Source organism: Sinocyclocheilus grahami, unplaced genomic scaffold, assembly GCF_001515645.1.
Source record: "Sinocyclocheilus grahami isolate Dianchi unplaced genomic scaffold, SAMN03320097.WGS_v1.1 scaffold65.1, whole genome shotgun sequence".
NCBI lineage: Eukaryota > Metazoa > Chordata > Actinopteri > Cypriniformes > Cyprinidae > Sinocyclocheilus > Sinocyclocheilus grahami.
Genome location: NW_015505244.1, coordinates 1,958,202 through 1,975,278, shown reverse-complemented (window position 1 = coordinate 1,975,278; position 17,077 = coordinate 1,958,202). Strand labels below are relative to the sequence as shown.

The 17,077-nt window shown below is 36.7% G+C and overlaps 1 protein-coding gene across 3 annotated transcripts in view; it reads left to right on the top strand.

Annotated features, from left to right (window-relative positions):
- Positions 1-16,842, top strand: part of LOC107584984 (catenin delta-2-like) — a 92,625-nt gene extending 75,783 nt beyond the window's left edge. For all 3 annotated transcript variants that reach the window (XM_016271787.1, XM_016271786.1, XM_016271788.1), the window contains 4 exons: positions 2,658-2,784; positions 11,828-11,959; positions 12,636-12,712; positions 14,757-16,842. In XM_016271787.1, coding sequence (XP_016127273.1) covers positions 2,658-2,784; positions 11,828-11,959; positions 12,636-12,712; positions 14,757-15,017 — 597 coding nt within the window. In that variant the 3' untranslated portion in view covers positions 15,018-16,842. The remainder of the gene's footprint in view (positions 1-2,657; positions 2,785-11,827; positions 11,960-12,635; positions 12,713-14,756) is intronic.
- The last annotated feature ends 235 nt before the right edge of the window (positions 16,843-17,077 follow it).

The window sequence follows — 17,077 nt, the reverse complement described above, 5'->3', positions numbered from 1 at the left end:
CTGACTCTTAAGCAGCGTTATTGAGGAATCACGGATAGGCAGGTTGCCATAAATGACTCATCTTTGCATGGTCTGCTTGGTCTTTTCAGTCTTGGTCTGAGTCAGAATCAGTCCTGTAATGGTGCTTCATGCATTCAACTGGAATTAGCAGAATAAATTGAGGGTTTTGGGTTTAAAAGACGCACATGCATTTAACATTCACCATTTTTACACCTCAAGAGCAGTTGACTTAGCACAAAAGTCCATTTAACCAAGAAGAAAGAAAGGAGTTATGGCATGTAATGAACGCAAAAATATTCTTTAATCACATTGAAACTCAGTCTTCCCTGAAAGTATTGTTTTCAAATATTGGAAACGTCTTCAAAAGAAGTATCCATCCATACTGGTATCTTCTATTGCACAGCCAGCCCAAAGGCCCATCATCATAGAGAATAAAAGTAAAAGTTTTAATTTCTTTCTCATGTTTGAACCTGAAATTTCAAGTAACACTTAGAACAGCGTGAATAAAAGGAAATGACAAACTCCCCCTACTGAAGAGGTCTTTAGTCGACAGGCGACAAGGACCGTTTTTTCCTTGTTCCGTGCCTCTCTTCACGCCCCTTGGAGCCTTCAAATACCTGTCCAATGTCATTATTTGCAACAGGCACATTAGGTGGAGAGCGGTGGTTTCTCCTGCCATGCTGGGAAAGTAGGGCAGCTTTGAACTGCACAGAGTCGAAGGGACCGACTGTTTGATCTATTCCTCACCTTTCCAACAAAAGGAATGTCACGGAGGGGCAAATGGGATGTCAAGGGTAGTGTTCTGTGTTCCTGTTAGAGGGCTTGTTCAGTTGGCCGCAAGTTTTCAGATGTTCTCCTTGTTTCCTCATTGTACATCAGTAGCCTGTTTGCACAAATCTAGCTAACAAAACTTCATCTTCATTATTGACCGATTCTAAGACCTTGTAAGATGTTAAAGTTTTGTAATGGGATGAAATTTTTTTCTCACTGTTTATCTTTACTGATTTTGGTGGTTTTACGCTTGTACTATGCCCTGCAGTAATGTCCGCATTAATCAGCTGTATGAATCATTTGATCATTTATTCAGAGAGTGAACTTATTTATAATCTGATACATGCTCTTAAAGACACAATATGGAATTTTCACCACTAGAGGGCGAATATTCAAAACAAACAAAGAAACAAATGCATAGTTTGATGACTGCTTCCTCTCATTCCGGTCATGTGTATGTTGGGTAAAGCAGTGCTGTTTTATCATACTACATACATTTGATTGTGTTGAAAGTTCTGTTATAGTGCTACTCTGTGCGTTCGCTCGGCAGCTGCTATGAGACACTTGTTGCACACTGCAATAAGCTACATCGATATTAGAATATCATATTAATAAATGCTGGATGGCTTGCTAAATGGTATGCAATTAATTTTAAAATATATTGTATGATGCTTTATTACTGTTACTACAAATAAAACTGTATCTAATTATGCAATGTTAGCCACTTGACAAAATAGTATTTTCTCCGAGGCATGGTAAAAGCATGGTACTCGCAGTAAATCAAGAAAACGAGATTCAATCAATAAAGGTGCATTCACGCCATGTCGTAATTACGAGATACCAACTTGTAAAAAGCATTTGCTTCCTCGTAGAACTCATAATTACAACTTGTAAACTGGAAATTTTCTAAGAGCTACAACTTAGACCACTGTACCACCTGACCGCCTCAGATTCATTTAGGTGTTATGTTTAGGTGTTGATAGTGTTGCCATAGAAATGCATAATTCTGAGTGCAAGTACGTGAACATCTCCGATTAGAATGTCACGTGCTGTCATCTCGAAATTATCGTAATTACAACATGGTGTGAACACAGCATAAGACTATACAGCGTGAGCTATATAACAGAGATTTCATTTCTATACATGTATCCAAACAGTTGCTCACCTGTCTAATAAAACACATAACATATTAAAGCGTCTTTGGTGTTTCCATGGTTTCTACAAAATAAAACCAGAAATTTAGGGTGTATGACATCATTGGCACGGTCCGTTACACTAGTTAAAATTGCTTATTTCTCTGGATTTAAACATTCTTGGAAACATTTGGGTATAATGTAAGTACACAAGTCAACAAAATATATAACACAGTTTTAGTGGTTTTTGGATATTTTAATAAAAAACAGTCTTACATATTGTGCCTTTAATATCTTATACAGGCAACTTAATCCACTTAGACAGTGTATTCCAGCCTTTAGTTGCTCTTTTTCAATAATGCAGTATATTACTGTATGCTCTCAGCACACTCAGCAGACCCATTGATTGATGTTCGCAGAGACGTGTCATAGAGCCAGTGGCCAATGGCTTTAGTTTATCTCCTCCATCAGCCTTTCAGGTTGCTTCAATCACACATCAAACAGGCTTTCTCCACAGCCACTGACTCCAGATCATTCGTCCATTGATTTCTGTACCTCCATCTGCCCATTGATTTTTGTAATGACTCCACACTAGGAGGCCTTAAACTAAACTGACAGGATAACAGTGGACTAATGTAGCGTACATTGATACTAAAAAAGGATGTTGTGTGGTGCACTCTCATCTAATAGACAAAACAAATTAATGTATGCATTATTGTAGACTTTTCTCTGTTTCTTTCTTTATTTTTCTAGGATGGCTGCTCACAGTATCACTTTGTTGGCTCGGCCTCAACAATAGAGAGAGACAGACAGAGACCGTACTCATCCTCACGCACTCCGTCAGTATCTCCAGTCCGGACGTCCCCTAATAACCGATCAGGTGAGTATACGTATTTATCTTTCTCAACAACGACAACATATACATTTTACATTTGCAGTGCTGAAATATTGAGTTGCTGTCCATGGTCCTGAAATCCGAGATCTACAGTCTGGATTTAAAACAATTACAAACAGCAGGTTGATTCTCTTTTTAACCCTGATAGAATCCTATTAAACTGATGGGGGATTTCTCAGTGCATCCTGGGACTCAGGGTTAATGATCCACACTACTATTGGGGTTAGTGGATTCATGGCCGGCTGGTTGTGGTCATTCACTTCACAACTCTGCAATTATTTCTAATACCATGACCTTGCCATTTTGTTGCAGCATTAGAGACATGTATTCACTGTGTGGAAAGATTTTTATTTGTATACTCATTATTACAAAGTTCTGGCAACTGTTCTGAAACCGCTTTTGGAAAAAAATGAACAAACAAGCAGAGCACGAGAGTTTAATGCATTTTTTATTTCAATAAAATCCTTTACCAATATAAATGGTCTTTTTGTGGGTGTATTCGCCCACCAATAAAAGTGGCAATATTTTTAATGGATATTATTTTGTACAACACTGTAGTATCAAATTTAAGGTATGACATTTATTTTGTTTAGTATTTTAATTTTCAAAAATTTAAGAATTATAATTAAAACAATTTTTTTGCAATTGTTTCAGGTTGTTTAATTTGCCATTGCTAAAAGCTACTCAAATTTGAAAAAGCAGGATTTTTTTTCATTCTATTTTTTTTTTTTTTTTTGGCAAGTAGACAAAATCATATCATATCATGATTTGATATGATATGAAATTGTATATGAAATATTTTGCTATAAATCAACTTTGTTTTTTTGTTTTTGTTTTTTTTAATGATTCACTAAATTAAATATTTTACAAATGAAAGGTACCTATTTTCTTGCTTTATTCTCTTTTCATTGGAATTGGATGGACTCATACCAACACATAAGATTATTCATAACAAATGCATAAACCTGGCTGAAGTGCAAAAACAGCTTCACTCAATGTAACACCTGTAGCTTGTTTATTGAAGATGCAGGACAACCACCTAGTAGTGCATTACAATAGTCCAGTCTAGAGGTCATGAATGCATGAACTAGCTTTTCTGCATCAGAAACAGGTAACATATTTCGTAACTTGTTTCTAAGATGGAAGAATGGAAGATGGAAGAATGCTGTTTTTGTAACATGGGAAATATGATTTTCAAAAGACAAGTTGCTATCTAATATAACACCCAGATTTTTGACTGTAGAGGAAGTAACCGTACATCCGTCTAGTTGCAAATTGTAAATTGTCTTTTGGTCCAATAAGTAATATCTCTGTCAACATCAAAACCGTAATAGATTATAAATATGACTGGATGAGCCACATTTGACATCATTGTAAAATTATCTGATATAACCTGAAGCACCTGCATGGTCTAATTCTGTATTAATGCACTCAGCAGCAACGTTGCTTGGCAACCAAAAATGTATAGTTAGAGCAGATACCAGCAGAGCGTCGTGACACATCAAAAGTGAATCACTCCCATTATAATCAACAGATACACTGGAAGCATTCATCTTTGAATTTGCACCATAAAAGCATTCATCACACAGTTTGCAGAGTAGATTATGGTTTTGTGCTTGGTGCATTTATGAATATATTTATGTAAAATAATAAAGTGGATCAATTCAACAAAAAAAGCAGTGCAAAATGATGTCATATTTTTTACTTTATGCCTTACAGTGTAAATATTTTCATTTTAAAATAATAGAGAGGAGATCGCTGATTTTTTCATCATTATTTTATTAATATCAGCAGACCTCACATTAAAATTACACCGAGATCAATGTTTCTGAGGCAGCTGCTCAGTTAAGTTGGAGCTCTGCCTGGTCCGTACAACCACATCAATTATTTTGGCATGAACTTCAATCCAGAGTTGACACGTTTTTGCTAACCTTTTTGCTCACTTTTATAATTTAATCATGAAGCACAGAGGTGATGCTACTAATGCCACCAAACAAGGCCTTCAGATATACTTTTATGGGATGCCAGACATTAAGAACACAAACAGCCGTGATGTGGAGTCGCCAGCTATTACTGTATTACTGAGACACATTGAGGGCAGCAATTTAGAGCTCTTTGTTCATTTTAATAAAGTACAATTGAGTTTATTACTGGTATTTAAAGGAATAGTTCACCCAAAAATGAAAATTTACTCACCCTTTGACCATGCACGATGTAGAGTTTGTTTGTTTATCAGAACAGATTTGGAGAAATTTAGCATTACATCACTTGCTTACCAGTGTATCCTCTGCAGTGAATGGGTGCCGTCAGAATGGGAGTCCAAACAGCTGATAAAACCGTCAGAAATTGACAAGTAATGTGAAGCAAAAAGCTGTGTTTTTTAAGAAACAAATCAATCAAGGCATTTTAACTTTAAACCATCAATTCTAGTAAAAAAAAATACCAGTCCATAATCCATAATAATGCTTCCTCTAGTGAAAAAGTCCATCCCCTGTTGTTCTCTAGCATCAAAATCCACAGACATATTTGATTAGCAATGTTTGGGACTGTTTTTGTTTGATCTGCACATATTTCTCTCCTGATTCAGACAAGTTGACAATATTATGGATAAGAGGACTCATATTTTAGCCGATGCAATGGTTTAAGTCCTAATGATTTATTTAATGATTGATTTGTTTCTTACTGTACAAACATGCAGCTTTTCATATTACAGGACATTATTTGATGGATTGGAGTCATGTGGATTACTTGTGGACAAGGTTATTTTCGTAAACAAAAACTAAGACTAAAACGATTGATGAAAAAACAGTTTCGTAAACTGAAATAAAATAAAAACGTCAAAATAATTGAAAAACTAAAGCGAAACTTGCACAATCAGCTTGTAACACTCCAAAGAGAAAGGAAAACTTGAAATCGCATCATATGACCCCTTTAAAGCCTGCACGGGTCCTGTTTGGTAAATGTGCACCAGCAGAACTTAACAGAACACCCGACCCATTATCTGACAGCAGCACTAATTTAATTCTGTACCAGACGAGAACTGTTTGACATAAAGACCGCGAGTCGTGACCCGAACCACACTCGCATTTAATCTATTACATCAGGTAAGCAAGATTATTTATTTTATCATGTAACACAAGCAATCAAACCAACATTAGTCATTCTAAGTTGGTGCTTTGAAGAAAAACAGACATGCAGTGCAACATGATAATTAACAAGAAAAAAAGATGAGAACGCGCATCCTTTCTGTAAACAACACAAAACTTTAGCCAAGCATCTTGTGATCATTCTGCCAGGCTTTTGAACAAATGTGCATTGGCTAAATCACATAATACACGCGCTTATAATTCTTCATAAATGAAAAGAACATTCAAATATAAGCCTTTACTGTTTACCGTTATTATAGAATTTAGTCCCAGTTTTGATTGATGCACGGCTTTTCACGGAAATGTGAGCAAGACACCACAGTTACAATATCATGATTATGGTTAAATAAGAAAAGACATATAACCAAATCAGGCTACATTTATTTTCATACTAAATATCTCAACACACATCATTGGATATGACATTAAGCGCGACTTGTGTAGATTAATTTAGTAAAAAAAGGCTTGTCTGCTTTCTTTGGCGTGTATTTGTATACTTTTACTATCGAATCAATCTCAGCATGCGTTAATTTTGTGTCACTATATGTTTGCCTCACTAAGCTTAAATTATGCCTACATCTTTCTTTGGCCTGCGCTCTGGAAGTGATCTGTTAATTCTGCTGAACTTTAATTAAAACTGAAACTAAACTATATAAAAACGAAAAAATATGCGTTCACAAAATAAAAACTAAACTAAAACTAACAAAAATATGAATGAAACTAATAAAAACTAAACTGAATTTTATGGCAAATTTGAAAACGTGTGAAATAAAATAAAATAAAATGAATTAAAAAATTCAGAACTATAATAACCTTGCTTGTGGATTATTGTGATGTTTTTATCAGTTGTTTGGACTCTCATTCTGACGGCACCCATTCACTGCAGAGGATCCATTGGTGAGCAAGTGATGTAATGCTAAATTTCTCCAAAACTGTTCAGATTAACAAACAAACTCATCTATGTCTTGGATGGCCTGATGGGTTAGTACATTTTCAGCAAATTTTCATTTTTGGGTGAAGTATTCCTTTTTTAGTGGAGATATCAAATACACATTGTGTTAATGGATCAAAAGTGTATGGAAGCAATCTGTAGATCACTTCATATAAAATCTATGATGTGGCTGAGATTGAACTGCTTACCCTGACTAAAATAGCTTTTTATTGTCACAATTTATCATTTTTGAGAAAGAAGGGAAGTTGGCCTTCACAGTTTTTTTGTTTTGTTTTTATAGACATACAGATTGCTAATTTCCTGTTGTAACCTATATAACATAGTTGTTCAAGTTGACTAGCATTTAACTTCAACAACAAATTAATGTCATCAGGTTTCATAGGAATTTAATTTAAGGTATATCAGGACATATTTCTCAGAATCAAGTCCATTCAGTGCTGTAGGCAAGGATATACGCAAGTTTAGCAATAATCAGTTGTTCCTCTCCTAATGCCTGTGGAGCTCAGACACAAAAGCCCTTTCGCCAAATCTGGCTAAATCACGAAGATCTGCTGTCTAGCACGTATCTTCACAATATCAATTTTTCTTTCATGTACTTCGAAAAATATTGTTTTCATTTTCTACCATTAAGGTCATCAACTGTTCAGTAGAGTTGCAGCTTTACCTGAAGACAATCGAATCAGAAAGCACTGTACACTGTGTTAAATGCATCAAAAGTGATTTTCTGCAAAACTACTTTGTGTCTTTCTGAAAATCTGTATTCGTGAGGTTTATGGAAACATGATAGGAGCCTTTGAGAGTCTCATCGCTTGTTGACTCCGTAACCGCTGGAGCTCCTCAATATTTAAGACCGATAATCAGTTATGTGCATATTTTTGCAAAATAATGCCTTGTTGAAGAGCAATGATTAGATTAGGAGTCATATCAAGGCAGATTAGAGGAGGGTAAAGCACTTGCTGTTATAATCTGATTATGGGTTTGAAATAATTAGCATGCTAATGTTTCTCTTGGCCATTGTGGGAAGAGTGGTGCTTAAAGCTATTATGTGATTTATTGGAGTGTGTGTATAAAAGAGCGTGTGTATATGAGCCAGTTTATGTTTCATGGTCAGGGCTAATCAGTAATAGGTGTGTGTGCATGTGTGTGTATGTGGGTGTGTCTAAATCCTTCTATGCTGGCCAGAGAGGTCTTCCATGCCCGTGAGCCCTCGGGTAGCTGTGTGCTTTGGAGATTGTGCTGCTGCCCACTATCCAGGGATCCAGGCTCTATCAGACCAGACTGAAGGAGGCCGGAGGGGGAGTGGCGCTGATCCGGTTAGAGCATTGAGGCTGGAAGAGATTTTTAAGCACAGAGGGAAGATGTTTTGAAGTGGTAGGACAAAACACAGAGCTCATGGACAGAGAGAGAAATCAGGCCAAACAGCCCAATTATACATCAAGCGATACAGTTTAGATCAGGGGTGCTCAATCCTGTTCCTGGAGATCTACCTTCCTGCAAAATTCAACTCCAACCCAGATCAATCACAACCAGCTAATTAAGATATTCAGGAGCACTTGATAATTACAGACAGGTCTGTACCAGATCAGGGTTGGAACTGAATTCTGCAGGTAGGTAGATCTCCAGGACCAGGATTGGACACCCCTGGTTTAAATAATACAATAAATCTGCTCTGATAATAATTCTGTATGAAGAAATGTATGAACGTATGTATGAAGGAGTTGTGCTGTATTTGAATTAACTTTTGCACATTACTAGCATTTCCCCTAAGTCTGTGGCTGTGTTCGAAATGGCATACTTGCTTACTGCTTACTGCCCAGTACACAGTGCATACTGCCTACTATTTTTTAAAGAATAGTGTGTGAAACAGTATACAATAAGCAATAAATGTTTCAGAGTAGTATGCTTAAGTGCTGTCACATGACAAACACTGAACATTAATTCAGCACAGCTGTCAAGGTTGTTACCTTAGAAACAAATGAGCTAACGGTTCTTTCTACAAAGGCTTGTTAATAAGGCTTCATACTAGTAAACAATGCTATATTGCCCAAACTCATTTCATAATTGATTAACTTTACATATTGGACAGAACTAAATCAACACTGAGCTGTCTTTATTGATATTTTTGGTAGTTACACTAAGTGGCGATATATTAAAAAGCGATATATTCTAGTTACACTAAGTGCAAATAACATTCAATTCTGTTTACACTAAAATAGCCGCATTTTCTTTAGCAACAGGAGTGTAAATAGTAGTTAGGTGGCAGATATTTATACATCAATACTGTAGTACGTTATAAAACAGTATGTAATAACATATTGAGTGTAAATTATCATATATATATAAATTGTATTAGATGAATGCCACTTTATTGGGACAAAAACCTACCTAAAGCATACACAACACTGTATTATTGAGGCGTTTTATTTCCACTTTTCAAATATTTACTTAATTTTTATTGAAAATAAATTTATTTCTGATCTGGTATGTGATGGGAAAAGGAGAAGCATGAGTTTGACAAAAGCCAGGATCAAACTGGGGTTGACTGCGTCAAAAGCAAACAGCTCACATTTTAATCGCTGCGCCACTGAAACTTCGGAAATGCAAGTATCTTTTGCAGTGCTGTTAATCACAGCCAGGCATTGGTGGGCGGAGTTAATGTAAATAGCCTCTGCCAACAAATTGGTCTATTTGTCCTTAGAGTGATACACTCCATTTCTTTTTAGAGCTGTTTGACAGTGGAATTGAATTCTGTTTGCATAAATGAAATATATATATTTTTTTTTATTATATATTATATTGCTGCAATATTATTATTATTTAATATCTTTGAAAGAATCTGTACTGTATAAAGCGCTATAAAAATCAAGGTGACGTCATTTGATGATCGGAAACGTGCTGTAGAGATTAAAGTACAATTTATGTCCTACTAACGATACTGTTTTTAGATACACAGTGATAGTTTGTAGTTTACATGTATATGTATATACGTACAAATACAAGTGTTACATTTATAATTACTATTCCCCACCTCCAGTTCACTCACGCGTTTAAAGATAGAAACGTCACATGGAGCGCATTGCGTTCTGGGAAACATTATCCCATGCAGCGTCTTCAGATGCGTACATCAAATTTCAGCCAATGTAGCAGGTAATCCGGGCATTCCATGCATACAGAAAATTCACATACTATTCACAGTATACACACAGCATACTGCAATATAGTATGGCAGCTTCTGTACTGATTTCATTGTACTTCAGTTATATTTAGCAGATTCTAGCGAATATAGTAGGTCATCCGGGTATTACATACATACAGAAAATTTGCATACTATGCACAGCATACATACTGGATACTGCAGAAATAGTATGATAGTATGGCATTTCTAACACAGCCTGTGTCATTTCCAAAAACAAGCAATTTGTCAGTCCACACAATGACCAATGAGATTTCACAGGGGGTGGAGCTACCCACCTTGCAACCACTCAGAACATTCTAACAACTGAGTAGCAACACAACCACTCAGAATGCTCTAGAGCAGCACTTGTTTGTTCGGCACATAAGGTCTATACATTCTCTAGAGCAGCGGTTCCCAACCTTGGTCCTGGAGGCACCCCAACACTGCATATTTTGCATGTCTCCGTTCTCTGACACACCAATTTCAGGTCTTGGAGTCTCTACTAATGAGCTGATGATCTGAATCAGGTGTGTTTGATTAAGGAGACATGCAAAACATGCAGTGTTGGGGTGCCTCCAGGACCAGGGTTGGGAACCGCTGCTCTAGAGAATGTATAGACCTTATGTGCCGAACAAACAAGTGTGCAGCCATCATTAGAATTTCATGTTTGAACTTCGATTTTTGCGGTAGCTCTGTATATTTCTATGGCATCGCTGTTGAAGAGTAATTGGCTGGTGAAGTGGATTTACTTAGTGTAAAGTCAATGAAAGTTATCATGAACATTGTAATGTTTGAAGCGGATGTCATAACAAATGTCAGTAGCCCGGGAAAATTTTAAAACGAGTTCATTCATAAATCTGTTCAGATCTTACCTTCATGCTGTGGAAAAACAAACCAGAAGACAGAAGACAATAAGTGCAGTGTTGAAAAGGGACAGACAGGGCTACATAAGGTCTATAGCAACTTTCTAACAATAACACAGAACACTGCATAGCAACACCATAGCCCGTGCTGGGTAGATTACTTACAAATTGTAGCCTGTTACTGATTACAAATTATATGTTGAAATTGAAATTGTAGTCAGTAATGTAATCGAGATTACTAATTTTAGGTAATATATTCTGAATGCTTTTGGATTCATTTTAGATTTCTTTTGACATAACTTGTTTATAGATTTAAATGTTAAATCCAGATTACATGTAAGCCATTACTAGCCTTCACTGACCATAGCAAGAACCCATAACCCCTAATATTTTCTCTGGTCTAATTACTTCCATAGAAGTGGCGTTTGTCATATGGTAACTTCACTCTTTTCTGTCATAACTTGACTTTTTTTCGAAAGATGGCACTTCAAGGACAAATATGGTACCTTTTGTGTGATTTCCTGTTTATTTGACTTGGGGGAAGCTTTGTAGATTGGAGCTGGCTGGTACAGGACCTGTTGGAAACATCCTTCATGCTGTCATGCTAAACAGCACTAATGATGAATAATGATGCACATCTCTGCATGTCCAGCCTTGTACAGGCAGGAAATGATGAACAAAGACAGTAAGAAGCAGAGAGAGGAATTTGGACAAAATAAACAGAAACTGAAAAAAACAGTCAAAGTTGGTAATACCGACATTAAGACAGGCAGACAGAACAATATCTAAATAAAAAAAGAAAGAAAATAGTAAAAACTACAAAGTGTGAAATCAGGCCGGTGTGTACCCAGATGCTCAGTAAGAAGGGTTTGTGTGATGATTTGAATTGCAGCCAGCGCCCCCGCCTCACCCAGAGAGATGATCAGCCTCAAGGACAGGAAGAGTGACTACGACTCCACTGGAACCAATGCCAGTTACCATGGAAACAAAGGAGAGCTCACTTCCAGAAAAGACACAATGGCAGGTAGGTCTAACTTCAGGAGGAAGAGGATCAGAGTTTTATTCAAAGTACTTAACAGCAAGAAAACTAGATGTCTACTTACAGAACTGTGAGATCCACTGTTTTCTGAGATTTTTTTGTTAAATAACTTTTGAATGGACAAAAAAAAAACATTTTCATGACAAAGTATGAACTCCACCATTCACGAAAACATCCATGGTGAATTATTTTTCAGCTGCAAAATGTAAAGGTTCACACAAAAGAATGTGAAGTTAAATATGTACAATAATTTTGCTCAAATTCTAAGATCTATTATTAATTCAGTGTATTGTGTATAAAAATGTGTCAGAAAAATATACAAATCAAGATTTGTTAGACACTGTAATGTTGTATTTTAATATATGTGAGGGGAAAAAAATAACACTGTCTGGGTTTGAACTCTTGGCCAGCCACACATTAGTGTTAAAGGGCAAAATCTGTTAATGGTCCATCAAGCCTTATCCCCGACTCACGTTTGGTTAAAATAGAGCTCAGAGTTCCTAGCTTCAGCCCTGCCAGAGTATCTTATAAAGGAGGGATTTGTTTCACTGTCAATAAGTACAATTTCCAGAATTTTTCATAGTTGTTAAATGCTTGATTTATAAAAAAAAAAAAAAAAAACATTCTCTGCACATTCACACTCTCGCTTTCATCCCCGCAGTTCAAACCTCCTGTGGAACATCCACATTGTTCCGGAACTCGTACGAGACTTCAAATGACGAGATCAAACACAACCAGGTGAGCAAAGAATCAGCCTGAGACGACTCAAATAACCAGGGTCAAACAGGGACTGCAGTTCCAAGACTGCATGTGAAATGTGTCTCTGATTGTGGAAAGACGTCCTAAATCAGACACCATTTACATTTACTACAGCTGTTATGCGGCTATGTTAGGATAAGTCATTAGCACTTGTTTTCAACACAAGGCAGCGGTCTATCTGCCAATCCAGAAATGTCTTGGCAAACAAAAGGCTGAAGATCTATTCATTCTTGCATAGACCTCTCAGATGCTGCTTATTTGACTTTGTGAGCCGTCATGCTATACTAATGAATTGCAACTATATGCTCCAAGTATTTTTTTTTTGGCACTTTGGCCATATAGATATATTATTTCTACTTGACAAGGTTCATCATGGTAAATTTTCAGATTTCATATGGATTAAGTTTGCCAGATGTTCCTGGCACACTTCTGCACCACACCGTATGTTGAGTCAGTCGACAGAAATGCTCTCCCAGACGAGCAGCTGCGATGAGGCTGGGTACTGATAAGCCTGGCTTCCACATGGATCTTTCCTTTCTGTAGCTGGAGAGCATTCAGCTCTGAATCTTTTTCAATTAGTAACATCTCATTTTCTGCTTCAAATCAGAATCGAAAGCAGCTCTGAATGGACAGAATAATGTGAATTTAAAGGGTTAGATCACTCAAAAATTAAGTTTGTGATCATTTACTCACCTCCTGCTGTTCCAAACTTGCATGGCTTGCTTCCATGGAGCACAAAAGGAGATGTTAGGCAGAATGTTATTATATTATCTAATTTGTATGTCTGCATATGAAAAAGATTCTGTTTTTGTTTTCATAAAGTATTAAATGGGTCATGAAATGCAGTTTCAGAATTTTGTATTATGTTTCTTGAGGTTAGTTAATGAAGTTTGCAAAGGTTTTGCACCAAAAAAAATCCGATATTTGTAAAAATTATCATTTTCCATCCTCATTTTCACTCTCTGTGAAAAACACTAAATTTTAAGGGGCGTTACCTCTTGCAGAAACAGAAGTAAATGCCCACTGCTGCGATTAGCTAACTTCACTGCACCACATCCATAATAAAAAATAATCTGGTGGGGAGTCGGGAGTCAGAATTCAGCACAACACCAGCAGCATATTTAGAATAATTCACAAAACAGTCCGTTGTGAAATGTGAAGAACAAACAAAAACTTTATCTCTCAGTCTCTCAGGCACGTCATTAAAAATAAACTGAAGTAATGCATTTCTAATGCTCAGATCTTTAGGTGGCGATGCAAGGTTTTTGAGGGTGCAGTTTTCATTACATCCACTAACAAAACAACGTCTGAGATTGAGTCTTACTCGACATCTCTATCCAACAGCAGTACAGCAGCACAACAGTTTTGTGATTGATTGACAGACATGAGTTGTTCAGAACACTTCTCCTCAGATTACGTACGACGATGATGCATATTAAAGGGTGTATCGAGGAGAACTGCATAACGATTTTCCCAATCTCAAATCTGAGCATTTCAGAAGGGTAGAAAAGAATTATTCATATTTTAAACTGGCGAGTTAGATTTGAATTTTGAAACTTGAAATATTTTGATTCTCCATTTCATAACACCTTTACGTTTTCTTTGCAAAGATGTTTTGCTATAACAGCTGGAAATTATAGAGTTTTAAAGTATTTTAAAAACTCCAAAAAGCATTAAATTCATAAAGACACATGGCCAAACATTACTGATTGATTTGTCATTTTCAACTAATTTTTACTGATGTTACCAAAACTAAGTCATTCTTGTAATTTCAACAAATACTCGAAAGATAATTTTACCTACCTGAGTTTAAAAAGTTTATCAAATGTATGTACATTAGAAAACAATGTATGATATAGCACTGGGCCATCCTTTGTTGAGCCTTGTACCATATAAAAGCACATCCGCTCCAAATCACTGTGTTTGGAAGCACAACAGCTACCTTTTCCTCCCAAATTTGAGATAAGAGACTCTATACGGTTCTGTTAATCAACTTCACTCACAAATCCTTCTTTCACCTCAGGTCCCAGTGCCGCCCGCACCACAGGAGCCCCCGCGCAAGGACTACGAGGCATACCCCATCTATCAAAACTCCACTAGGAACTTTGAGGAGCCATTTTTTGAGGATCAGGTTCATCGTCCCCCTCCCGCCACCGATCTGAATATGCACCTGGGACTCAAGTCCACCGGGAATTATGTGGACTTCTACTCTGCCGCACGGCCCTATAGCGAACTCAACTACGAAACGAGTCACTACCCCGCGTCCCCCGACTCTTGGGTTTAGGAATTTGAGCACATAGAGGCCAGGAAACTGCATGTGCATGCATATCACAAACCCTTTTTCAGAGAGTTTTGTTAGTCTAAGCTGGTTCCATGGCGAATAAAAAAAAAAGAAAGCGAGAGAGAGAGAAAAGAAGGCCTTGACAGAGAGAGAAAGAATGCGTGTGAGATGAGAGAGAGCACATACTTTAAAGAGACGCGAAAGCTTAACCTTTGGAGTAGAAAGTGGGTTATGTATTGAAAGGTATTTGAAAAGTGTAGTGGCAAAAAAAAAGAAATATAGCAGAGGAAGATGAGGTATGTAAGCACAAGAAAATTACTTTTGTAAAATGAGCTACGGGAACAGCTTTTCACCATTTTCAAAACTTTCTTTTCATTCATTTGAAGTCACGGTTGATCAAAAGCTTTTTCTTTACACATTTTCCCCCTCTATTTTTTTTTATTTGATGTAAAGTATTTGGAGTACATTAAAGAAATGCATTACACAAGTGCATTGTGTAAATTACACAGACCACTCAGTTCTTCCCATGGCTTTGGGTATTTGTTTTACAGTACAAGAAAAAGACAAAAAAAATAAAAAATCCTCGGAGAGATGTGTTAACCTTCAGTGTCCATTCCCCAAAATTACGTTAGAAGAGCAAGGATGTAAATGCCAGTATTGTTCATTCTGAAAATGTGAATATGTCTGTGGAAACTAAAACAAAAGCAGATGAAGACCAGAGCATCATTCCACTCTCCTCGTCGATGAAGTGCTTTCTCACTGCCTACAAAAATAGATGTAGATTTTTGACATAGATTCTTTTTTCAATTTCACTTTTTTCTTTCTTGGTGACTCAGTGTGGAATAAAAATAAATGCGGCTATTTATCATCCATATTTGCAGGAGAACTGTCTGTTTTAGACCTTGATCTCAGTTTTCTGTGCTAACTGACTGTGCCAAATTTTAAAATCTCTTCAATCAGCACTGGGGACATTTTTGAGTTTTTCCAGTTACTGCTTCGATTTGTATCTGCTGGGTTTTTTTCTTGTTTTTTTTCATAAGTGTGTTCTACTGGAATTAAGCGACATCTAGAAAACACTGGAATACTACCAGGAGGGCAAAACTTAACTTTGCAAGCTTAATTCCCTCCAAAGATGTACAAAAAAAAACGTCTCTCAATGTTAGTTGAGTGTTTGCTGTACGTTGATCAGTGTTTGCTATGAGAGGCTTTGTTTCTGACAGGTGGCTTCTTCTGTTTGACTTGACCAGAGATGATGAACTGCTACACTGAGATGTTAATAGAGAATGATAAATATATAAATATGAATATAAATATAGATCTATATAATTTTTATGTGCTGATGTCAGTGTCACTGAAAGCAACAAACCAGAAAAGACTTGTTCAAAAAAAAGAAAAACGATTCTGTTTAACTTCATGTTCTGATTCCAAAAGAGAAAATGAAACTTGAAATGTTGACCTGGTCCCAGTTGTGTTGTTACCAAGCTACTAAAATAATCATACTGGATTTGGATAATGTTCTGATGTCAGGACAATAAATTACTCTGCGATTTGGAGCCGTTTTCCTATATCCAATAGACATGCCACAAAATCATCATTTTCACACCCGAACGATTGTGCATTCAAAGCAGATACGCTGGTATTACAGCTGGTTGGACACTAGGTGGTGCTATGGGGCAAGGTTCACTACACAATGGCCACGTACATGCTGAAGCTAAATTCGGTTGTCAATTCACCTTTTAGTACTTTTTGTACACACACAGTACAGTAATTTATGGGAGTGACAACCACATTCTACAACCGAATTGACTCCTGAAAAATGCAGGTAGTGACAGCCACATTTTCAGAAATTCTACGCTGTGTGTACAGCACCGAACTGAACAATTAGTTGTTAATGATGTATTTAAATGCGTTTCAGAGTTGTGGTGCAAGAAATCACAGCAAAGGAGGTACGTCTTGACTCAGTGTTGCCAAATCTTGCTATAAAAAATAACAAACAATAAATTTATAATAAATTCAAAAGTGTTATCTTGGAAATAAACAACATACCAAAATTTTGCTACCTG